At 37.9% G+C, this 26,386-nt stretch overlaps 1 protein-coding gene across 1 annotated transcript; it reads right to left on the reverse strand.

Moving 5' to 3' along the window:
- Positions 1 to 1,331: 1,331 nt before the first annotated feature.
- Positions 1,332 to 22,763, reverse strand: LOC127938794 (kinesin-like protein KIF26A). The gene is made up of 12 exons (XM_052535665.1): positions 22,042 to 22,763; positions 20,229 to 20,418; positions 16,347 to 16,535; positions 15,117 to 15,210; positions 14,061 to 14,323; positions 13,253 to 13,436; positions 11,867 to 12,026; positions 11,150 to 11,312; positions 7,217 to 10,256; positions 6,402 to 6,592; positions 4,960 to 5,110; positions 1,332 to 2,875 (listed from the first exon to the last, which is right to left on the reverse strand). The coding sequence occupies exons 1-12, from the start codon at positions 22,056 to 22,058 to the stop codon at positions 2,694 to 2,696; spliced, it is 4,824 nt and encodes a 1,607-aa protein (XP_052391625.1). The 5' UTR covers positions 22,059 to 22,763; the 3' UTR covers positions 1,332 to 2,693.
- Between the last annotated feature and the right edge of the window lie 3,623 nt (positions 22,764 to 26,386).

The raw sequence follows: 26,386 nt of genomic DNA on the forward strand, positions 1-26,386 counted from the left end.
AGTGGGGCAATTCCAACTTTTCAAGGAGAGTCTGGTGTTTCTGACTCACAGCCTGTAAGTATGTTTTCATATTTAAAGAATTTGCCACTGACGATTCAAATGCGAGATTTGAGCAGTGTAGAGTAGAGCTTGTTGTTTGTCCTTTCTCAGATCACAAATGTAAACATGGTTTTATGTTTACGTGGCGTGATATGCAACAAAATGCTTAAAAAGACATAATAAGTATTTATGTCCCCACTAGATGCAACAAATGCCTCGTTTGTATTGGGTGTTGTTGTGTTTTTCTCATCGCACCGGGACACGCCATCACACTATGGTAAGGGGTGTAACATTTCAGTCACATGCTTGAGGTATTCGGCCAATCAAAATGCACTGGATAGTTTGCCAATCAGAGCACACCATGATTTTCAGAATGATGAGCTTTGTAAAAATTGCTGCGTTTCAGAAAGATAATAATATAACCCCTTTCATTAGTCTCTTCTCCAGCACATGTGAAATGTGATCTTGTTCATCTGGTTGTTAACTAGTATTATTTGGGCATATAACATTACACACTACTATTTGAAAGTTAGGGCTCAGTAAAACTTTCTAAAGTTTTTGAAAGAAGTCTCTTATACTCAACAAGGCTGCATTTATTTGGTCAAACATACAGTAAAATAATTTATATGAAATATTGCATTTTAAAAATACATTCCTATTTGAACATATTTAAATGTGACGGCAAAGCTGAATTCAGCAGCCATTACTCCAGTCTTCAGTGTCACATGATCCTTCAAACATTATTCTAATATACTTACTTGGTGTTCAAGAAATATTACTTAAAATTAAGAAATTAGTTTTTACAGTCACTTTTTCGTGTCCTTTCTGATTAAAAGTATTCATTTTTAAAAATCTTACTGCTTTTGAATGACATTGTAGTTCTTTTATTTTCCTAACAAATGTTGATGATCATAAACTCCAAGAGTGTAAATTGATGTAATACTGATTTACCTGGTAGAATGCAAGATATAGTGAAATGCAAGTATATATATATATATATATATATATATATATATATATATATATATATATACACCTTATTTTTTTGAAGTGTTATCATTTGTTGGAAACCGGAATTATGGAATTAATTCAGTTTTGCAAATTATTTTGCACATACATACTTGTGTACAAATTTTGGGGTATTTGTACTAAGGCTTTCACTTTATAACACAAGAAACCTGAATGTGCTTTTAAAAAGAAAATACTTATTAAATACTACTACTAATAAAGAAATAAATACATAGGTATGTAGAAAAATTAAATATACACACAAAGAATTACAGAGAGGAAACATTTTTTTATTCATAATGTTATGGTAATGAAAACTTAGTGTATACATGGTTTTTAAAAAAGGATTAAAAAAACTGTACAGTACAAAGCAGGAAAACTGGTAAAATGTCATAGAAATTAAAAGTCTGAATGCTTGACAAATCTGTTAAAGTATTAGTAGAAATCACAGACTAACATACAAAACAAAAAGGAAATATATATATATATATATATATATATATATATATATAATTAACTCAAAAATGTCATGCAGCAACTTGGAGAAAAAAAAAAGGCCTGATCTTTTTTTCTCTCTCTCTCTTTTAAATTATTATTTAACAACAAAAACAAAGGAAAGAATTTTAAGAAAATATCCACATATTCCATTTCAAACCTTTGCAAATCCATATAATCTATTTTTTGTTTTGTTTGTTTCTTTATGAGAAACAGCAGTTACGCTTCTCTCCAGAGACACACAAATCATCAAACATCAGAGGCTGAAGATAAAAATCACAAGACACAGTGAGAAGGTCCTGTGCTGTGAATTTGTCAGATGATAGCCTTTTGTAAATCTGAACATTTTCAACAAAGAAAGGCATAATCGTTTGAAGTTCAGGTAGATAAAGTGGATTTGTTTACCACGTTAAAAGATACCAGCTAAATGCTGGATGTTGCATGATCAGAGAAGAACAGACACATGCATACATTACAGTATGACGCATACCACACACACTGAAATTTGTAAATACAAACTCACTTCGGTTTGATGTCCTGAGAAGTGTTTGAGACCAGCTCTAATTTCTGACTTGCCACCAGCTGCTCCAATCAGTTAAAGTAGGCTACTAGCTCTGGATCAGGGGAAATGACATGTCATCAGAGAGCCAATCATTAACCCCAAAGTATACTTTGCCAAAGTGAAGTATAACAGGGGTTTTATGCAGAATGACTGTAAATAAAATAAAAAAACAAGCAAGTTTTTGTATGATAATTATAGTATGGGGAATTTTTTTACTTTTTTGTGTTTAATATTTAAAACAATATTTTTAATCACTTTAGCTCTTATAAATAGACTACACTGCATTGCAATGCAAAATACTTTGTTTTTCAAAGTGTACTTGGGAAAGCTGGTCTCAATATTAGCACCAATCATCAAACAAAGATAGTTCTTGGGATTTTTGGGGGTTTAAGGCACTTCCTGGTAAAGCTTAATCAAAATCGCAGGAAACGTTCTTAGTCTTATTCCATTCGGTCTCTGTTTCTCAGCATTTAATGGAGTTTCTAACCATACTTATTCAGTACCTTCATTTGTGTTGTTCCAAGAAGGACAGTCTCAACCCCAGAAAAAAGGGGTCTTGCTGTAACTCACAGTCCTGTTTTGTTCTCTTTTAGACCTCCATCTCCTGTTGTCCACTCTGTCCTGGGATCGCGGGCACTGCGATATCAAAGCAGGTCTCCATCATCACACGAGACTTGCATAGGTTGACACAAAACTCCAGGTCTCCTGTGGCCTGGGCCAGAGCCTCCAGGTAATCCTGCGACTCCTGGTCCAGATCTGGGTCCACATCAACTAATGGGAAAAAAAAGGGTGAAAAATACAAACAAAATTATTATTTAAAAACATAAACTTACAGTTTAATAATATGAGATGTCAATTTACCATTTAACATTCAATTCTTGAAATGACTGATTTACTGACTGACTGACTGATTGAGCATGGTAAGCCAATTTAACAGGCACATTTAGTAAAAAAATTTTTATTTAAATAAATTAATAAAAAGTAGGCCTATGTTCAATGAAATTGTCACGTGTTTGTTCTTGTTTTCCTTATTTGGTCCTTCCTGTTCCTGTCCTCGTTATGCGAATTTGGTTCCAGCTGTGTTTCATTAATTAGTTTATTTGTTCCCAAGTGTGTCGTATTGTGTTTAAATAGTGTTCCCTGTTTTGAGTTCTCGGTCTGCTGTTAAATGCTGTAAAAGTCTGAATGTGTCAAATGTTATATGTCTTAGATGTCTTTTAGTTCCTGTATATGCCTGTTGATGATTAAGTGTTTTATCTTGAAGTATTCTCTTGCATCTCCTCACTCCTTCCTGAGTGAAACGTGACAGATATGGACATAAAATATACTGTATTATATAGAGTTCATCGTCTGCTACAATGATGTTTCAAATTATCTTTATCTGGGGGGTTTTCTCAATAAATAATTTGCATTTGTAAACTTGATTTTAATACAGTAACTCATTTGAATACAGCTCTCATTACAGCGTGTATGAATATAAAAATCTAACACTCTCTAAAATACACACATTGAATCCACATTATTGTACTACATAATGTATGTAATATACAAAATGTAGATGTGAGATGCAGCCCTGCTGACACACCTAAATTGACAGTTTTATCACTCAGAAAATAAACAAAAATCTCTGCATGTGATGGTTTTCTGGTGTGGGAGATTGGCTTGCAGAAACACTATCTTCAATTTACTAGGCTCTGAAGAGGGGCTGATTTATACAGCATGACAACACCAATCACAGCTTTACTCAAGACAGCAGTCACATACAGTATGAATGGTAAACATCACCTGGCCGGCGGGCAGGTAATGATTGCAGAAGAGAAAAATGATACCTTATTGATTCAAGAACACACGGAGACACAAGTTTTCTCCATAGACCTGCCATTTTCTCTACATTATTCCTTTACATCCTGTGATTTCCTCCCACATACTGTTTGCAGTAAGTGTATTTTCTAGCAAAGTGGGAGACAGATATTTTGCAATATCAAGGCTGTTGCATTGGTTGTTTGTAATAGTTGTAATTCTAACCGAAGCTGGGGACAGATAAAACAGAGATACAGAATCAACAGAGCTTTCTTTGCTGCTGGCAATGTTCTTTTTCATTCTCAGTAGAGTAAATAATACAAATCACATAATTAAGCTTCATTATCTTTAAATAATTTTCTTGCCCTGTTTGATACTGAAGGTATTTGTTTTTGTATGAGAAAATCCTGAAGTACATTAATAAACCATTTGCTGACTCATTGTTAACATTAAGGTTAAACAACATAAAGTCTGTGTTCAGAGTTTGTTCTTACAGCTTAAATGTTGAAGGCAGGAACAGTAAAACAGGATCACAATTACAAAAACCTCAACAATTTGTTTCACAGTTGACATCTATGGAGAATATTCTGGAAAATCAATGTCATCCACTATTGTCTCAGGCACCAATTTAAAGTAGCCAATGCTCAAGACATTTCTGTGAATGCACCAATACCTCACCATTTCTTCTGGCACTACGTTCAAACACTTAAATTAAAGTTATCAAATTAAAGCCCTTAGTCTACATCACACTACAGGGATTGTATATTGTACCAATATACCAATATAAAGATATTTTATTATATTATGTTGACAGTCCTAATTATTAAACAATAAGTGGATGGAAAAAGGAAACTGTGAGCTTAATATGAAGTAAATATTCTTCAGATAATGTTTTATAGCTTTGATTTTAGTGCAGTTACAACAGCATTTTAGCGTATTCTATAGTCATGCATAGATGTGACTTCATGCATAAAAATATGTTTGCCATAATACTCATTAGAATGAAAAAAGTTTGAAAACCCTGACATAAAACAATAATACAATTGGGAACTTACATTCTCCTATCCATTTAATGGGGTCCAGCATGAGACAAGTCTTGGCATCCTCCAACTCTTTTTTCAGCTTCTCATGCTTGGCTCTTATCTCCCTGATCTGCTGCTGCCTCTTCTCCAACATCCTAAGGCGTGCGCTGAAGTACTGCAAACCCTGCAAGTGTGGGACAGCAGTGTCAGTTGCATAAAGTCAACCACAAATCGTTGTACCTATTCCAATCACCTGCTCACAATGTCTGGCTCTCCTCAGGGTTGACTTAAAATGCAGTGGCTTAAGCCGAATTGATTCAATACTCCCTACCCTATACAGAGGATTTAGGTCCTCAGCCCTTTGGTCAGATTAATTAGGGCCAAGCTGGAAATAAAATTAGGATCCAGGTTAAACACTCAAATCCTATCGTTTGCTTCAGGGATTAAAAGGAAAGATCATGTTCAAGGGGAATCTGTTACTGAATGATTGAATTACAGTATAGATTACCCTATTCCTATCATGTTTATTCTGTCACTAAAAGGTACCCATTAGAAAGTACATGAAAATTCAAAATAACAATATAAATTTTTCTTATATTCAAATATAGCAGGTTTTAAACTATAGATGAAGAAAGACTTATACTGTTATGCTATGCCCACTGCAAATAAGATTTCATTTCATAAAACATACATAAACTTAGCAGTTATACAACCCCCTACTGACACATATACATATACATAGCGATTCACATAAAACAAGGGACTGAACAGCCTAATTCTTTATAAGCAAATTCCAGACTCTAACATGCGAGCTGAGATCACTGTTTCTTAATTGAAAATAAATCAGAGCATTCGACTGAGTTAATGTCTTTTACTCTCGTCTTCTCCACACAATTGCCTGTGTGATCAGGGTTAGAAACTTACAGAGAAACGGTTTAATGACCCATGGACATTGTGTGGAGTGGGCCATAAAGACTGATCAGGCGGGCTGCAGATTGTGGAGCCACACCTCATTCATCACGGGCACCCCTGACCCCTCCCTGATGCTCTCTCTCCTTCTATCTCTCTCTTACCATCTCTTCCTCTCTCTGGAAAGACCTTTGCTAATCTTTTTTTCACTTCTTTCTGTCTTACAACACCAGTCAACACCCCGTCTAACTAAAGTTATCAGTCCAATCTAGAATCAATTAGCCAACATCAGTAATCGTCACAGAGATAAGCTTCATTCCTGACAACTGCACTTTCTCAGATTTGAGAGAATCATCAGAATCTCAAGATATCTGATGCTTTTTAGCTTAGCATAAATTAAATATTGATTTTATTCCATCATACTGGGACTGAGCCAACTGCTGAATACTAAAGTTACACAAAACAACTTGAACAGAGTAATTTACTTCACTCTAAACTTGAGCTATTTACTTCATAATTAGCATACAAACTGCATAGAACACACTTGTCAAAAATAGTCTTCTTACCTCTGCCAACCTTTCTTTGCGTCTCTGAAGGCGCTCCACATCATCAATCTCGTACACTTTGATCTCAAAGGGTTCCTTCATAGTACCCCCCAGTGGAGGTAGATCGACCCACTGGGCTGCTGCACCAACCTTCATGCCCAGAGAAGAGGTGTCTGGCAGAGGAGCAGGAATCAGACGGCGTCGCTGCAGGCCTAGAGGAGTTACACAGATAATGCTCTTCATGTGGGCCAAAGATGAACAGCAGAGTTTGTAGGCATGCTTTTAAATATGCATGAGTCTTGCAAGCGGTTAAAGGGTTTAAAGCAAAAATGATTTTGGGGTAAATGCAGATTACAGAATAGGGTGAATGCATATTAAACACCAGATATGCCTAATAACCTTGGGTTCATAAATTTAAATGGACTAAATAGACTGACTGGCTAAATGGAATGCTTTACTAATATTTATTGCCCTGGCGGAACCTTAGGTAAAAGCCATGACACACGGAGCAACATGAGTGGTCTTTATGTCAGACTGTAAAAAATTTTTGTCCCATATGTCCCCACTGACTGCTTTAAGGGGCAGTCATACTGGACAACTGTGATGTAAAATCTGGCTAAGACATTCTGCCAAAACGTGTGCAACCCTTTTGAGGATGGAAATATCAAGCAATATTTGTGGTCCTCGTTAATTGAAATATACATCACAACATAATTTACAACAACCTTCACTGTACTAACTATTTTTCATTCTAACTTTTGAAGGCCATCAAATAAATAAATCTTGAACTGGACACCAGTAAATAAAGCCTTGATTGGTTTCACAGTAAAACTCACCATTGGATCTCTTTTTGGGAGATTTTGAGGCCTTTGTTCGAGTAGACCTGGACACTCCACTCTCACTCATGGAATCATGGGCAGAAGATGCACTGCCTGTAGTTTCACTGTCCCTGATCATGCTCTCATAGCCACTGCTGCCTCCACTGTGATAAAAAAGTGCAGTGTGCCCCATGGCAGGGGGCAGTTCACCACTAAGTACACTGCTGTTGTCACTACCATGGCCACTACTGTAGCGCTGAGGATGGCGAGGGGGCGTGATTTTGCTGTAAGGAGAGGGCAAAGGAGCAGCCAGTTGGGTCTCGCTGGACATTCTGCCATCATTGTTGCCATCTGCTTGGTCAGTGCCCCTGAGGTGTTTCTTGGAGCTTCCACCTGCTAACTCACTGACCCGACTGTTGGCTACACGAACCACTTGCTTTGTGCCCATAATAGTGCCCCTTCCTTGTTTAGCATTGGAGCCTATGACAGAGCGAGTTGGGGGTTTTCCAGTTGGAGGTAGACTGGTATTCTGAGCAGCTGACACAGCAAGGAACTTGGTGGAGGTGCTAAAAGACTTTGAACCAGTGCTCGACAAGGCCTTTCCTTTGTTTCCATTCCCAACAATGGATCTAGGAGATATAATGGCTTTTATCTGTCCAAGCTTACAAATTCCACTAGAAGACGGAGGGGAAGTAGGGGTTGGTGTTGATATTGAACAGGGCATCCCAAGTTTTGGCACCATTTTAGCAGATTTGTCAGTGCTACTGAGACTGACATTACTGTTTTCCTTTGAGGGTACTGGTTTGGAACCCACTGAGGTTAAACTGCCACACCTTTCAAGGGACATAAGACTACCAAAATGCCTTCCATTTTCTCCTTTAGCATTATGAGATCTGAGACTAGAAGCAGTCTTCAGACTGGATGACTTAAAGCTAAAGCATTCCCCTCTTACTCGCACATCAATGTCCTCCTCGGAAACTGATGCTTTGGAGGAAGACAATTTTGTTCCATCATTACCTACAGACTTTAAGGCACTTGGAGACAACAAAATGTGTGTCCTCTGGTCGAGGTTTGACTTTTGGATAGGTGGAGCAGGGGGTGACATGCTTCCAGATTTAGGAAATATACTACCTTTCTGTCCATAAGCTCTCTTTCCTAAAGATGAGAAATTTAGGCTACCATTCGTTTGTGAGGAATCATTACCCCATTTCATCTCATTTGAACTACGGGGCACTGAGACCATGCCGAGAGTGGTGGCTCCCCTCTTCAGCTGAGGCATCTTGCTCAGGTCCCCTTTCTTAATGCTTAACTTTTCACAACCATCCACAACCCTTTGAGATGTGGATGACACATGCATTTTAGGAGGGCGAGGTACACTGTTGCTATTCCCGCCTGTCTTTCTAGACGGAATCCAACTTGTGCCATTTTTTGGTGGTTTGTTAACAGACTTAAACTCAGAATTCCTGGCCGAGTGCAGCCCACTACTAGTGTGGGTCCATTGTTCATCTATTCTGCTACTTTGATGTTGTAGCTCATGGCTGTAGCTACTGCTAGAAGATGCAGTTTGGGTGCTTTTTCGAGGGAGGGAGAATGAGATTTGGGCAGACTGTGAGGTCATGAGTCTATTGGATCTTATCGTCTTTGGACCACCGAGGGATGCTTTGGTACTGTCATGAGATAGAGGGCACTTAGATATGGACAATTTGTCAATTGTTGCAGAATCATAGTCTAGTTCTGAAAAGCAAATTCCACTGTCACCCAGTGGACTATTTGTTCTTTGCTGGGTGAAAGACTCTGTCTGTAAACCACCAGGTAAATCCATCATAGAGCTGCTGAATCGTCCCTTGCGCACTCCCTTTGATAAAAGGCTCCCTTTAGTCTTATCACAACTTTGGGTACAAATATTTGTCTTGCAAGACCAGGACTGGATTGAAGAATGTGCAGTTGTATGTCCAGCTGTAAATTCCTCCTGTGACTTAGTAGTAGCACCTTGGTTCAGCTGGGACCTGCTCATCTGGCATGTGTATGCATCAAACTCATCATTGATGCTGCTGATAATGCTAACAGACCGTGAGTGAGATGCCAGGGGCTGCAAAGAACACTCTGTATTGAAGCTAATGATGCTGGATGGTCTCCCACTGTCTGGAACCAGACCAGAAGGCAGCTCTTCGACCACCATAAACACCAGCTCATCCTCTCCATTGAGCTCCACAGGCTGCTGCAGTGTAACTGTAGTCCTTAAAACATCCCTGTCAAGGCACCTGTTCCTCAGAGCAGCACATAGGTGGCTCACCTCTACAGGATTTCTACTGAGGTGATGGGATCTGTCAGTAATTGGGGATTCATGGAGTTCTCCCTGCCTTAGGGCTTGTTGACTCATACCTACTGGAGGTGCCCGTATGGTTAAACTGGACTCAGAATTCAAAACTGAGGTTTTTGAGATGCTCTGCAAGGATGAAGAGGCATTGGGCTTTTGTATAGGTACTCTACTAAAGACTTTCTCTCTGACAAAAGGCTCTGAATCTTGCCTTAAAGTTGTGTTAATTTCAGATGTGGCCCCATGTTGCAGGTGTGCAGACTTCTGAAGAGAGGACTTTGCGGTCCTGGATGATACAGAAGCCCCTTCTGTCACACTTTCAACTCCACTTTTGAAGGCTGTCAGTTGGCCTTTTCCTTCAATGGTGAAAACAGATGTGCTCTCACTGCCATCAATACATTCAAGCCGTTCTTGTAACTCTGCAAAGGTGTTACATTTGAGGTGGTCCCCATCAGACTTAGGTCCCTCTTTTACATGCCTCTTGTTCAGGGAGGGAATGATAGGAACAAATGCTGGTGGGCCTTCATTGTCACTGAGTTCACGATCAGAAATAGGGGTCCCACCAGGCCCTACATAGATCACTGTATCACATGAGTGCTCACTGCTGGAGGAGTAATCTGGGTCACCGGATAACATTGCAGGGTGGTCTGGGTCAAGAGCCACAGTCCGAGGGTAGATAGGTCTCGGTCTGATGTGTCCCTCTTCACAGGAGCTCTCTCCTCCAGAGGAACTTGATGCATACTGAACAAAATAACATACCAAACTGATATCAATATATTTTGGCAGAAAGCTCTTTCTCAGAACACAATAAATTCAGAGAGGCATCCCTTCACAAAATAGTATGTCAGTGTCAACAAAGGTGAAAAGTGCTCACCAAAGGAGAAGTTAAAATAGTTGTGAATACTATGCATAATTTAGACAAGTAAAAGTTGTAGACTTTTTTAGGTCTACAAAATATGAACATATTCTGTCAAAAGAAGTTTAATTATGGTGAAAATTGCCTCTGTTATGGGATAGATTAAATGCTGTTCTCCCTCTGGAACAAATACATTGATTACATTTGTTGACTACTTGACATTGAAATTATCACTATAACATTTGTTTCTCTGACAAAGCATGAATCGTTATTTAAATTTGGAATGATTCTGCTGGAAAAAAAAAGTCTAAATGTAATTTAGGAAAATGAGTCATGACCTATTGCAGAATGTATACAGACAAGAAGAAAATGAAAAAAATGAAAAAATACTCTGTTGTCACTGTATCATACTAAAATAAAAATAAATATAAAAAAAAAATTATATATATATATATATATATATATATATATATATATATATATATATTTAAATGACTAAGAAAATATTAATGTTAATTTTTAATTAACAATTAAAATATAGTTATTATAGTTAAAGTAATATATTACAGTTATATAGCATTTTCACAATGACTATTGGTCCAAAAAATCTTTTTTTAATTACCAGTTTTTACTTTTAGAAACGTTTAGTGCCATAATTACTGCATTATATAGATACCTTGGTACCAGAAGCAATTCTTCATAACATGTTTTTAAAATAACCATGAATACATAAGCATACATAATTCATATAACAAATACATCTGTTTGAATCACAAACCTTGAATTTCTTCTTTCTCATGCGGTGAATACGGGAAGCAAGCTGCACAGTGGTGAGAGATATGGCATAACTGGCTGGCGACTCAGAGATGTGGGCGATCATGGTGGTTCTACAGTTGATGTTGCCCAGTGATTCCCTCAGCAGCATGGTAAGCTTGCTGTCTCTGAATTATACATCAAAAAAAATTCTCGTTAGCCAAAAAGGAAGCTAGGCTTTACAACATTCTTCACTCTAAGATCATTGAGAGGTTGTCTTAAAATAGAGGATTATGAATCATACTTGAATAAAAGAAACGGCAAAAAATTATGCTCACTCTCTAGAGACCTGATTTGAAGTGTTTTTATTTTATTTGGTTGTGGAGGATGTTATTTTCTGAAGCAACGTTCAAAATATTTTTTTTTTCTCTGCTCATGTCACTGTATTTACTATCCCACATTCCGGTGATTATTTCTTAATTTTCTTTTAGCATAACTCTCTTTCTCCCTGACCCACATTCCTATCACTACATCCCACCTCAAGTCCAATTCACCCTGGCTGCATTCTCTCCCTGGAAAGCTGGCTAATTAGCTTCACTGTTTTGATGAAGGTGAGAATGAAACCCTGGCGGATTTAGATCAGGAGGACACACTACCAGGAGGACACACTACCACCATTAACATGGATCTATCATCTCCTGCTATTGGTTTATATTGATTCATTGAATCACAAAAGACATACCTGTATGGCACATGCTTGGCTCCATTGGCCAAGGCTAGGATGACATTTCCAAGAGCAGCCATTGACAGACATTGGCCTCTCCCTCCATCTCGTGTTTGACTCCGATCAGACTCACAACTGCCCAAGTCCAGAAGATGCAGACGGCTATGACTCCCAGACACTGCAAAGTTAAAACCGAAATTCACTCCCAATGTCCATGACTCTGGGTTTCTCATTTAAATACAGTTTTATTGTTTATGGGGCACATCTTCATTCCAAAACCCTAAACATAATCGAAATATATAAAAAGCAAAGACTTTTGTCCTGTTTTAAAGAGCAGTAGTTTCTACTCCATCAGCAGTACCAAACAATACATTGTTAAGACAGACAGCTAATTTTGCTACTGTGTGTGGACTACTCAAACAGCGATGCTGAAAGCAGACCTGTAAAAAATAAAAATAAAAATATGTCCACCTACAATTGACTTAGTTGTCTCTGGACATTAAGCAGAGGCAGTGTTGCAGGGGACCTTATGAGACAGCAGTTGTACTTAGGATCTTTGCTACGTGGGGATTCAATATCCTTGGCAGTCCATCAAACAGCAAGCAATAAATGTAAGTACAGCTAGTTAGATTACAGTCCCATGTAGATCACTAGAGTAAAATTCATTCAGTATCATTACAAAAGATGCATTTATTTCACACTGAAATGCTGGCCATTAACCTCACGTCGGCAGGATTTACAAAGCCAGCGCTCAGAACCGAAACCCTCTGTGGAGTGGGAATGTAACCGAGCTTCTCATTTCATGCTGGGCGCTATAAACATCTCTGGAGAAGAGACTCCAGCCTCATTACATATTAAAATCTATTCTGGCTAGTGTCAATGGCAAGAACCCTGCTTGCACTGCAGTGAAGGGAGTGCAATACTAATGACCATTCTAATGTTGACATGCTGATTTTACAGAATGGCTACGCCCAGTAATGAATATGTGCTAACCCTTCTTGTTAGTATTTTCACAGAGAAATTATCAGCGGGACTAAACTGAGGTAACTGATACTATCTGTGAACATGGAAAGCATAGTAATGTTAAAGTCAGGTATCGGCTGCCCTCAGTAACAGTCTTCTCAAAATACTAATGATGCATAAAGATATATGATATGATTCTTAGACAGTAATAAGGAGCAGTAACTTAATTTTTGAGGTGAAGGTAATTTGCCCTTGAAATTGAATTATTTTAAACCCTGGATGTTAAGGTATGGCTACTTAAAATATTACTTTAACATTTCTTCTTAGCATTAAAAGTCAACTATTATGCTCTTAAATGGCCAACAGCCATATATTAAATGGCTTAAATTTCAATACAGCTTTTCTAAATAAATGTAAAAAAATGAACAGAGCATGCCATACTTCCTGCTTTGGTGCTCTTCTCCATAGGGTACTGGGAAATGTGTAGAGTGAAGAGCATATGAGAATTCCGGCGGTCCTCTTCCTTACAGTCAGGTCTGCTGGTGCTGCGTGCCGCCAGAGCTGCATCCAGGAAGAACGCCGCTCTCTCTGCAGAGTACGCCCGCAACTCGCTCTGGTTCTGCAGCTGAACAAATGTCGAAATTGAAAATAAGACATGTACATTAGATAAAGATAGAAAAGGGAGACAAAAGCAATTTGATTTTGATTAATTGGATTTCTTAACATTTTTATTTTGGCAGTAGTCAAAGAAAGGTGACTTGCAATTACTGTTACCGGTTAGTATGAAACTATTTTTTAAATAAGTTAATACTTTATTCAGCAAGGGTGCATGAAATTGATCAAAAGTGACAGTAAAGACATGTATAATGTTTAAACAGATTTCCTTTAGTTTATTGAAATTTCTTAAGAATCATGTGACACTGAAGACTGGAATAAACAGGAAACTGATAAATTACATTTATTTACTTAAAAATATATTTAAAACAATTATGTGGTAATTATAGTTTATAAACTGTTCAACTGTAATAATATTTCACAATTCTACTATTTTATTGTATTAAATGCAGCAATGGTGAGCATAAAGAGACTCTATGTAATGTCTATATAATGTTTTTATTTGTCTATTTAATCTATTCCCTGGGAATCAAACCCATAACCTTAGCATTTCTAGCACCTTGCTCCATTATTTGAGTTATAGGGTCAGTTTGTTGACCTACACACACAGTACTAAAAACAAACTCTAATGCACCTGTGATCCACAGACCGGATCCTCTCGCAGGGAAATTCCTGCACCATGACTGTTCTGGAAAGTCTGTGTGGAAACGTCAGCCAACAGGTCTCTCAGCACTTCCTCCCTGCCACAGATTTCCACAGCAGACACGCGGATGGAGAATCTTGTGCCAGTTTTCTCTTTCCTTTCCTCGATGAGCTTGAAGAGCCAGGAGATAGCACAGGGTGCTACACCCAAGCTCTGCATAGAGCTGTCCCTGCCGATCATGGTGTAGCTTTTGCCTGTGAGGTAAAGGTGAGCTAATGTCAATGAAAGATGTAACTGAACATTCAAGGTTGGTATGACTGAAGATACAATGTAATTATTTACTCAGTGTGAGGAAGACAATACTACATTATGCTTTAGTTGTCCATACATGGTTCTTATTTTTTTAAAAAGGTCATAAGTGAGCAGCGTTTGTCAACAAAGACATGATAAAAATTACTCTGTCAATTGATTAACTTTAAATGGCTACATAATGATATAAGACAAGGTCTATAATAGGATTTGTGTTAATAATAGGACTGTCTATGTAAAACACCCTTAAGCTAATAAAATGAACCCACAAGGATGTTAGTCATAACGAATATAGCACAATAAAGCAGAGCAAATGAGCAGCCAAGCTAACTATGGGGGATAGAAGAGGCACGGTGGGAGGCACACAGTCTCTCAAAGTGAGGGCTGAACAACAAGAGAGTATGAGAGAGAAAAAACTGAGCGCTTTTCAAACACAACGTGTAAAAAGAGGGCACTTTGTGTTCAACAAACCGCTATTACTGCTCAAACACATACGCCCTCCCTGCATTTTCTCTGCATTCTTGTTAGAAAATTTCAAATGCTGCCAAAACAGTGTATTTTGCATCACTTTTCCTATCGCCTCTTGTAAGTGATGGCTACTCCATCTAAAAATGGATTCTCAACAATGCATTATCTGTCAAAGCATGAGGAGTTGTAACAGAAGGAGGTGAGATATCACAACAATAAAGTGAATTACAGTAAAATATGGGCTACTAGGTTGAATAGATGTTTACTAACCGAGGTTGGCTTGACCAAAACAGAAGATGCAGCCATCTGCCCCGTTGACCACAGACTGGATAACCTCTGCCACTGTCCCTGAGCACACTTCTGCCTGAGGAAACAACCCCTGATTTAAACAATAACTCGAACAGTATGAGTTGTACATACAGTACTTCTAACTCAGACAGACAGACAGATAAATTTACAGACAAAACATCAGATCGAACCATTGAACGACAGACAAAATGATAGACAGAACAGTAGATTGATAGACAGATATAAATACAGACGGACAGAATGATGGAAAGGACATCAGGCAGATTGGACTGGATAGACAGACACATAGGTAGAATAACAGACAGAAAGAATAACAGACAGACCGAATGATAGACAAAACATCAGACAGACAGAAACACACACAGAAACAGTGACAAAGGTATAGACAGACTGACAGAAAGATAGAACAACAGAAAAGCAGACAGATGATACGACAGAGAGAGAGAGAGAGACAGACAGAAAAACAGACAAACAGAACAACAGACAAATGTCAGACGATAGATAGAATGATAGACGGACAGAACAACAGACAGACAGGCTGATACAGACACAACAACAGACGGCCAGACAGATAGAATTACAAACAGATAGATAGATCCTTGTAAACTTGATCCTTGCTCATCCTTGAAACATCCCAAAGAGATGCAGAATACAGTAAAGGAAAAAGATGAAGATTTCAAACCCTGGAATTATGTGTGTGTCTTTTGCAGCTTGAGTTGTCTCAACAGTGTTGTTGTAAAAACCACCTCTGATGTATGCTCGTTCAACGCCTTTTTGTTCTGAACAATGTGGGGTAGTCATTGATCATCAGACCTGATGTTTCTAGGACAGGAAACCCAAAGACTCGAAACTCCCAAAGAGATCAGGAGGAAGCAGAGAAAAGAGCTCTGTTATCTTTTCCTCTGAGATCCCTTCAGGCGCTGCGGACTCGGAACGATAACCCCAACTCACCAACCCAAACCTTTTATCTACCTCGCAAACCGAGCGAAACTGAATATCTCCCTTATGCATTGCTTTGATCTCAGCATATATGTCCTGCCTGTTTGACATCAGTTCTGGGAAGATTTTAGTTCAGTATACAATTATGAGTACAGACAGGAAATAGGGGATACCTCCTTGGTGTAACTTGTAAAATGCTTGCTTTTATTAATCTGATTGACAAAAAGTTAAGTCTTTATACCATTACTGTACCTGTGAAGCATCCTGGGTAAAGACAGCATCAAAGGTAAACATCTTTGGGGCGGTGGAAGAGGTGGAGCGTGCACAGGGTGGCTCAAAAAAGGTCAGCTGTTTCTTATGGCCGTCTACTTTGAGAAAGGACATGGATTCTGAGGTGTCTCGAGATCCTTTGGCAGGACATATCCTCACCATTACTTTCACCTGCAAAGCACACAATTATATTCATATCATAATTATATTCCTACATGATTTTATTTGAAACAAGTTATTTTTGAATTTGCTGCTGAGTTGAAAGCATACGGCTGTAATTGCACCCTCCAACCACCCACTAATTCTCACAATTATTTAGTGGTTTGAGAATAATGTCTTTCAGTTTCCTGGCCAAGAATGCCCCTCATAGTGGAAAGCATGTAATAAGCAGAAGAAGAATACGGAGATTCCCAAAGCTCTTCTGCTCCCACAAAAGGAACATCAAAAGTGTGATAAAGTGTGGCTGGAAAACAGAAAACAGACCTGCCTTGTTCTGACCAGACACTTTAGACACATCCTATTTAAAAATATATAAAATATATCATGTTTTCCATATAAATATTAGAAGCACAACTGTTATCAATATATATATATATATATATATATATATATATATATATATATATATATATATATATATATATATATATATATATATATATATATATATATATTATAGCAAAGTGAAACATGACTGAAGCAGAACAGTTCATTATTAAACCTTCTTCATGAAGCAATAATGTACCCCATTGTCTGTGTTTAACACCTTGTTTTATAGCTCTGCCACTAGGGACACTTTTAGCAGCAAACAGCCCCTGGAGTTTACGGGAAGTTTTTTTTTTTTTTTTTTTACAACATAGGGAATGACATGGTAGTCAAGAAAATGTATTTTCACAAGTTTGGGGATCCATTAATAAAATGAATTGCAATGTCATACTCCACAACATCAGTTGAATGTTTGAAATAACTTGCTTTTGTGATCTGATGTGGCTTCTTATCACAGAATTAGTCAGGAAATGTATTCAATACTGTAATAAAGCTATGTTGATTAGATAGATAGATAGATAGATAGATAGATAGATAGATAGATAGATAGATAGATAGATAGATAGATAGATAGATAGATATCTAAGAACTCTGACATTTCCTTCATTCAAAAATAAAAAATTAGAGTTATCATACCCATTTCTTTTACAAGTGCCTTTTGCAAGCAACATACTTCAACTCAGTGGGGCTTATTAGCAATCACTTCAATCTTTTTCTTAATAAAACTCATTAAAAACTTGCAGCTGCCTGCCTTTTATGTGACTTTAGAAAACCTTTAATGCCTATTGTGGATATTTTCAAATGCTGTGTTTGCACAATGCATCAACACAATCAGGTGCACAATTAAGGGAAGGAAAATGCTTCATTCACCCAGCCCTCCAACTGCAGTGGATAAGAGGATGATGAAATAAACTGACTTCTCTAGAGGTGTCTGGATGCATTTCAAGGAGTAGCTCAGGTGACCTCACCATTCTTATTGGTGGTTCAGTAGTAGAATTCTCACCCGGGTCTGATTCCCGGCCAATGCAAAGACAGACTCTTTTTTGGGAAGTCATGGCCTAATGGTTAGAGAGTCTGACTCGTAACCCAAAGGTTGTGGGTTTGAATCTTGTACTTGTAGGGATTGTACAGTAGATGGGAGGAGTGAATGTACAGAGCTCTCTCCCATCAGAACCCCCAAGAGCTCCCAAGCCAAAAAATGGCTTCCATGGTTCATGGTGTGTGTGTGTGTGTGTGTGTGTTCACTGCTGTGTGTGTGCACTTTGGATGGGATAAATGCAGAACACTAATTCCGAGTATGGGTCAACACACTTGGCCACATGTCACAACACTTCACTTAATGAGCGAATCATCTCCCTGCACCACCTGCTGGTGTTTATGAGTCAGCAGTCTATTATAGTATCTAATGCTAAGAACACACATTATCTTCTTACTTTCCCACAGAGAAGTCGTCCTAAACCAGACTCTAATTGGTCCAATCTCTTTGAATTTATTTAGAGTGCATCACCTGTGCTGGAGAAGGGGTCATATGTGGGTCAATTCAGTCTTCCATGGCTTTTAAACCTCCAAGGGGTGTTAAGGAAAGGAATGAGTTTGTTACCCAAAATAGCGGGCAACATGCTGAGATGCTCATGATGCTCTAGAGAGTCCCATGAGAGAGTATATATGGAACTGTCAGTTACTTGTCAAGATGTAGCAATATGTGTTTAGATATTTAAGAAAAAGCAGAAGGACATGACCTCAGCTTATTAGGTTAATATTAAGCAGATGCTCTTTATACAAAGTGACTCAAAGTACACTAATTGCAGCAACAGTCCCCTGGTGTGACCCGGGATTAAGTGCTTTGCCTAATGGGTACCAACATGCTTTAGCATGACAGTTATCATCCAGTCACTAAGAATTATGGCGTTTTTATAAGCAAAACGCTTTATAGTCAACTCATCCCTGTACTGCATGTAAGACCGCATCAGGGAGATCTAGGAATGCACAATATTGTATATCGACAACATGAGGATTATTGGCCATTATTAGAAATTTTATTATTATTATTATTATTTGTTAGTTTTATTTTTATATTATTTTTTAATTGGTATTGGTTGGTAGGGCCTACTGGATATGGAATATGCATTTTTCATAAGTGACATACATTTACATTGAAGTTTGTGATGCATACAATTCACTTGCAGCATTTAAAACAACTGATTTTATTTATTTATTTATTTATATATTTTTTTAATCTTTGATCAATTAAAACTAAATTGTATAGAATTTTAATTTCTGTCAGTTAATATGAAAACAACTATCAGCTTATCAGTGTTTGACAACATTTTAATATCATGCATTCATTAGGGAGATGTTTTATTAGTTTAGTTTAGTCTAATACAGTATGTATATCATTGCTCTTTTGTTGATTTTGCTTGCTTCCATTGACCTCATTTGTAAGTCGTTTTGGATAAAAGTGTCTGCTAAATGTAAATGTAATATACTTTACTGTAGTTTTAATACTAAACCCCAGCACTGATACTAAACGACTGAAGAATCAAGGCTGTTAGTTTGCTCATTTTATCCTTGTTATTTTACATTGCTCATTACATTTTACATTGCTCAAACAACAAGATTTGATCTGTTCATATACTTAAAGGAAATAATATTCCAGATGACAAAATGTAATGCTCACAAATCTGGTATTCAATTAATCCAAGAACGAGGCACAAATATGACTCCTTGAGACATTGGGATATCATAAGCATTTCCACACTCAGACAGTCCACAATAAATAGCTCTATTCTGACAGAGAAATATATCTTTCATTCAAATGCCCCCCGATGTCATTCTCTGACCCTTCTGTTTTCATACATTGCTTTTCCCACTCCCATGGTCTGTCAGTCACTTACAGTGAGGAATGCTGTCTGGCATTCCAAAGGAGCTTCTTGGAATTCCAACAGCCTGGGAATCAGGACAACTGGGCCAACCCATGCTGTCACACACAGTCTGCTTTGATGGTAACTCGAGAACCAGCCAAACTGATCAACCCACGGGGCATTCTTGAGCAGAGGGCAATCAGGGGTTTATGCATGATGTCATTTATTTAATAAAGAAGAAAACATCTCTACAATGACCAAATGTAAGCTGTCAACATTGTTTCAACATTACCTATTATGCATTGTCAGATTACAATAATTTTGGCACAACCTTGACCATCTAGGCTTTGATCATGTTTTAGAAACCATTTCCATCCAAAAACCTCTGAAGAACTGGTATAGGAGACCAAAATAAATAAATAAATAAAAAGTTTCAGCAGTGGCAAAATTGCTGTACCTTTCCCATGCCGGGGCTGTCCTTAACCTTTGACCCTGCCCTGAGGAGACATGGGGGTACAGGTGGGGGTGAGAGCTGCAGGGCAGCACTGAAGCCATCAGTGTAGAAGAACGGCTCTTCTGGGTCAGGTGGGGAAGGTGGAAGTGGCTGGCACTTCTTCCGTTTGGAGAGGTTCAGCTTCTGGGCAGCCCTGTGAAAGAGCAGCAAACAAAAGGTTAAGTCATATTAGACCTGCATCGCAATACTGCTCTATATCTGGCCTCCAAAGATTTGAGATGAACACAATTTGCATGAATGAGCAACAGTTTCCAAGTCCATGACAATCCAGCAGCAAAGAATATGGTAATGGACAATATGGTTTGTTAACATGCTTTTGAGCATACATGTCTGGCAATGGTAAAAAGATGCAAGCTACCTAAAGCTGTGTGTGTTTTCCAGCTCACGTTTTTATCTTTATAGCAAGAGGTTGAAGGGCCTGAGGAGAAAAGCTTGAGCTCATTAAATGCCTCACTCTTCCTCACATCCTTTCTCTCTCTCCCTCCAAAGAGAGGGAGAGAGAGAAAGGATGTGGGTAAAGATTACAGAAAGAAATTAGCACTTAGCATTATATCTATGTGCATGATTAAATTGAGACAAAGCTTAATTAAGTTAGCAGTTTTTATACACTGCAAAAATCAATAATAACAATATGTATTTCTTACCAGCCGATATTAAAAGCATATACAATATATTTATATTATAAGTTTACAGTATATATTTTTTCGCATTATTCCAAATGTATAAAATGTGTATATAGACAAATATAAATATATAGATAAAAAAATATTTATACATAAATAATAAACACATCTAAATAAATAATTAAAATTAAATAAACAGCAGGGCACTTTATTCCCAGTTGCTTGTCAGTTGTTAATTTTGGACTGGGTGTGAATGAGGGAGAGAGACTGAGAGTGAAGACGAAGGGCACGTAATAGGAGAAATAAGAGGTTGGGAAAAAAATACTGGACTGAGAGGAAGAGGGTTTTGTTATGGAGACATAGCCTCTTCTTTGCCTCCTCCTCCACACACCTCACCTATTCACACACACATACGCACAGCTCCTCCTCTAACATGAAGAGGAGACCCACACCCACACATAGGGCAGAGAGCCACATTCACCACATCTGGCTGCACGACAAATGCTTTACAAGCTCCTTATGAAGCACCACACAGTCACGCACACACTAAAAGATTGAGATATCAGTCTGGAGTGAACAAAGGCGAATGACCAGAGTGAGTGCAAAGTAGCATGGTAGAGTGAGCTCCGATACGCTAGGCTGGGCTTTATCCAGATGCATCCACCTGTTAAATCTCCTTTCCCTGCCCTGCAGTCAACAGTTTGCCTCTGGATTTGGAAGTGAGGTTTCAGGGTTGCAACTGAGAGCAAACCAGTGCAACTGTGATTACTGAAGCACTTTTACAACCTTTATTATATATACTCAGCTTTTCAACAATGGAGCAGCATAATATAATAATGAAAAAATATATGAATTTACATACCCTGATATCGTTTATATATATATATATATATATATATATATATATATAAGAATGTCATACAGGTTTAAATAAAGAATGTCATACACGTTTAAAAAGAATTGAGAGTGAGTAAATACTGACAGCAATTACATTTTATAAAAATAAAAAATAAAAAAACTTAGGATTCAACCCCAACATCCTTGGATTGTCAAAAACCAGTTGAACTGCACAAACCCTACTGAAAAATGCATGTAACTTCAATAAACAACTCAAATGAGTCTATTATACTTACAGTTCTCTCCAATCCATTATCTCAGTTCAGAGGGCATATCATCACAATGGTGAGAAAAGCAGCTTTTTAACTTGTTCATTCCAGACTCCGGTGAGAGCACTCCATGACTCCCAGCAATTGTGAGAGCGAGGCGGGGCGGGTGTGGAAGGTGGGCTGGAGACAGGGGGCTAAAAGTGTCAGCTGGAGGACGGGGCGATGTGATTACTGTCACTGTCATCAGGGGTCCATTTCATGCCAATTCCGAGATGAGGAAGTGGATACAGTTGCGACGAGATGAACAGGGCAATAAGGAGATGTCAGAAATGCTCATGACGACCCTCAAAATGTATCTGTAGAACAAACGAGTATGTTGCGCTCCTGCAGAGATACATTTTTTGCCACAGAGCAAGTCACCGGTGATCGACTTCCCAAAGTTTGGCACTTCCTCTCACCAATTGGAAGAGTTTGCAACCCAAAACTTTCAACACATTTCTTTCCCTCTTCCCTCCTTAGCCCTCACTTCACCTCTGCATCAAAGCTGGGCGGGGGCATGTCCTCCCTCTCTTTTGCACTCCTCTCCACCGCTCTCCCATTGACAGATCTCCCAGGGAAGGCAGTGTAAAAGGGGGAAAAGGGGAAAAAAAGAGTAGATTCCTGCTACTGCTGTTCCTGGGAAACCCTTGCAGAAGTCCGCGTCTCTCTCAATCTGGTGAGTCGCTTTCACCTTATCCCTCTCGCTTTGCTGCACTCGCTCTCTCCCTTTCCTCTCCTCTCCTCAGCCCAGCCCCCTTTCCATTTCCCTCCCAGACACAGTGTCAGTATACAGCTGCTGTGCAAAGCGCCACTGATAGGCAGCATACTCCACACACACTTGTCTGCACACACACATTCTCTCTTTCAATCACATGAACACGCGTTGCTGACGTGCAAAGCATGCACTTTCACACACACTGGCATGAATACTTTATGAGTGCAGAGGAGCCCCCTTTCCTCATTCGGCTGGACTTCAAAGAGACTGAGTTAGTTTGTGTGAAACAGAAGCAAGGAAACACAATATTATAAGTGTCTTCCTACTCTTGAACACGTGTCAATCCATTTCCTATTATTGAAATAACAAAAAGAGACTAAAGAGCTTGGATGAAAATTATAACAGATGATTTTGTGACAACAGACTGATCATTTGAAAGGAGAAGTCACCAAAAAGGTCATTTGAAAATCTGTAATCTTCTGTTGCAATGCAAATCTGTTTTGGCCATACAATAAAAGTCAATGGGATCATGTAAGTTAGGAATGATATGAAGTTGAATTGATGTTTTGGGGTGAACTGTTCCTTTCAGAAAGGTGATTAGCAGAATACAAATAAGGGATGGTTAGATGGATGGATGGCAGCACTGATGGATAAATCAATGAAGCAAGATAAAACAAACAAAGACTGCATGCGAGCTGAAGACACAGGTGAGCTGTGCGATGTTAATGAGGACATTAGCCCGCAAACAAAGCTACAGACCTCCACTGCTTTCAATAATAGTCAGAAAACAACAATGTTAACTATTAACCATGTAGACCCTGAATTTAGGTGCTTGGGGAAAAGAAGAGTGCCAATTAACATGTAATATTTATGTGTGTGTGTGTGTGTGATGATGAATTGGTGAATGAGGAGGAATGAAAAAAGAGGGATGTTCTGTTCCAGCAAAAAGTATGACATATAGCCTTTCAGGACTTAGTCTGATAGCTTTGTTCAATAGCAGAGTCACCTGCTCTGAGTCACCATTCCCTGAGCAATATGTAATGTGACCATTGGTCAAGCTGACAATGCAATAAGCTCAGAGAGTTCTGTCTCTCTAAACTCTAATCTCTCCCAAACGTATCGATCTTTCCTGTTTTTTTTTTTGTTTTTGTTTTAAAATTCAAAATCCAGCAGTTTTGTCTTTAATTATCACCAAAATGTCACAAAATGTTTAAATGTCAGCTGCAGCCCATTTTATTTCTATAATTTGATTTATTTGTATGTGAAGGATATTGGATTTTCAGGAGTAAAGAAAAATCTCCTTGATATTTTTTAACCATCAGCAATTTTCTGGATTGTGTAAAATGGGCATAACATACCAAAATTAATCAAGAACAAAAGTTAATTTGCTAAAACAATGCCTTAATATCGTGATGCGTGGCACATTATTACATTTTAAGTGCATATTATGCATCATTGAATTGTTTACAATAAAATAAGATATGCTACTGTTCAAAAGTTTGGGGCTGGTAAGATTTTTGAATGTCTTAGAGAGATGTCTCTTATGCTCACTAAGGCTGCATTTATAAAAAAAATACAATAAAAACAACTAATCAATTTAATGTGTTCTTGCTGAATAAAAGTATTACTTTCTTAAAAACAAAAAAAATATTTTTGACACCAAAATATTGAACAGTAGTGTACAGTAGTGTAGATTTCATGCTGACGACTGGCATCTTGCCCAGTGGATGTCTATGTACGTCAAGAAAGAGTCAACGTTGCCAATTGGTCTTTGGCTGAGAAAGACTTTAGGTTCCTTAAGGACAATTTGTCACCAATCTCTCTAATCCACTGGTGCCCTATGTCTTGAAGCTCATTATTTGACTAGACGTCTAACACGTCCTTATTCCCCCCCCCCCCCCCACCACTTCCTTCCTCTCCTTATTCTCTTTCCTTCAGTCTCCTTGGATCAGTCAACCATTTAGGAAAATCCTAGGCAAACCATGGTAGCAGATAAATCTATAACAGCAGCTTAAAATCACAGGATGGGACAAATGTTATTTCTCTTTTCCTTCTTCTTACAGAGTTTCTTTCATTTCAAATGCATAATGCATATAACCTTCAAAACTTCAATTAATTTTAAGTTGAGGTTTTTTCGAGCCAGCATCAAGTTTGCCTTGAAAAACTTAAACACTTTCTTAACTGTGGTTTCAGTTACAGTCTTGCTGAGAAGTTCTGTTATATCTGTGACAATTGCAAAGTCTTTCAATAAATATTCTTGCTAAAATCTTTCTAGTATATGAGGATTCTTTAAAACAGCAAATACATTCTGTAAAAGTATATAATTTCACTGACACTACTGGATAAATTGAAGGGTGCTTCATTATAATGCACCTCAAATAGCCCAGTTTGAGTGGGAAAATCAAGCTTTTTGCTATGAATTATATTTCAAATATCTATAACAAAATCCCAACACTGAGTCAATATGAAGCCAGTGGACATTGAAAAGAAGTTTCAAATGACTTAAGAGAAAAAAAAGCTGCTCTTAATCTGAAGATTTCCGCTGAAGAACTTTAGCAAAGATGACTCAACAAACAGAAAACAAGTTAAATATACTATATTCATCTATATTTAAATATAATGTAGATATTTAATCATTTGATTATTTCTTGAACACTTTTTTTTGTTTCCAAGTGATCTGTGACATTCATAATTTAATATGACCCATTATACAATAAATTACCTTTGTTAAAATGCTCTATTATTTATTTTTTTTTTTTTAATTTTTTACATTTTGTTAAATGTTGTTTTAAATGTTACACGTGAATTTAGGTACAATAATGTAATGTACAGTATGACAAAAATGATATTCCTTTTAAAATTTGCTAAAGATTACATTTAAAAGTGTTATTAATTGTATCAATATAAATGTTTCCCTTGAAATCTCATCGAATATATTAAATCTCTCAAATTATGAAACCACAGTCCTCCTTCTCAGTCATAATCCAACTATATTCCCTTGGTTAGAATCAGCATGAAGCCACTGATTCATATATGATACACTATTGAAAGGCTTCAACACCAATGGCTAGAAAAAGATCAGCTTAAAGGGCACCATGGCTCAATAATTGCTGTGAAATCTAAATGGTGTACCCAAAACATCACGACATCACTCAGCGTCTTCTACTGCTTCCCAACACCTGTGTTACCTGCTGAGTTGCCATGTTCTCACTCATTCAGCTCTTTGTCTTAATGTTGTATGGCAGCTGCTTTGAGCTCCAGTCATTATTGACTTTGGTTTTGTGAATTGTGCGCGGCGACCTTGCCCTGAGGGACATGGGAGCTTTTGTCATGTAGTGCCAGGGGGCTTTAATTCCACAAATGATGGGGCAGCTCTTTAACAGCATGCTAGCACATCTGAGTTTGTTAGCGACTATTATTAGTCATTTTGACTTTTACTCATTTTGATTGAGCCTGACAAAACCCATTCAGTTTATGTTGCTAAATAGAACAAAGAGAAAAAAGAAACCACTAAGAACCAATTCCAATCGAATATTCCCATTCAGTTTTAGCCAACAACAGGTTAAGCAGTTTTTGGAGGCGCCAGGAGCTACCAGGGCTCAGCTGCTTCAAGGACAT

This window comes from Carassius gibelio, chromosome A20, assembly GCF_023724105.1.
Source record: "Carassius gibelio isolate Cgi1373 ecotype wild population from Czech Republic chromosome A20, carGib1.2-hapl.c, whole genome shotgun sequence".
NCBI classification, from domain to species: domain Eukaryota; kingdom Metazoa; phylum Chordata; class Actinopteri; order Cypriniformes; family Cyprinidae; genus Carassius; species Carassius gibelio.

What these genes read in the sequence shown, in the direction of transcription:
- LOC127938794 (XM_052535665.1), bottom strand. An exon ending in TTTTGGTCAAGCCAACCTCG is followed by an intron (nt 14,324 to 15,116) that starts GTTAGTAAACAT and finishes TTTACCTCACAG; the next exon opens with GCAAAAGCTACACCATGATC. An exon ending in GCCAAGCATGTGCCATACAG is followed by an intron (nt 11,313 to 11,866) that starts GTATGTCTTTTG and finishes TGTATAATTCAG; the next exon opens with AGACAGCAAGCTTACCATGC.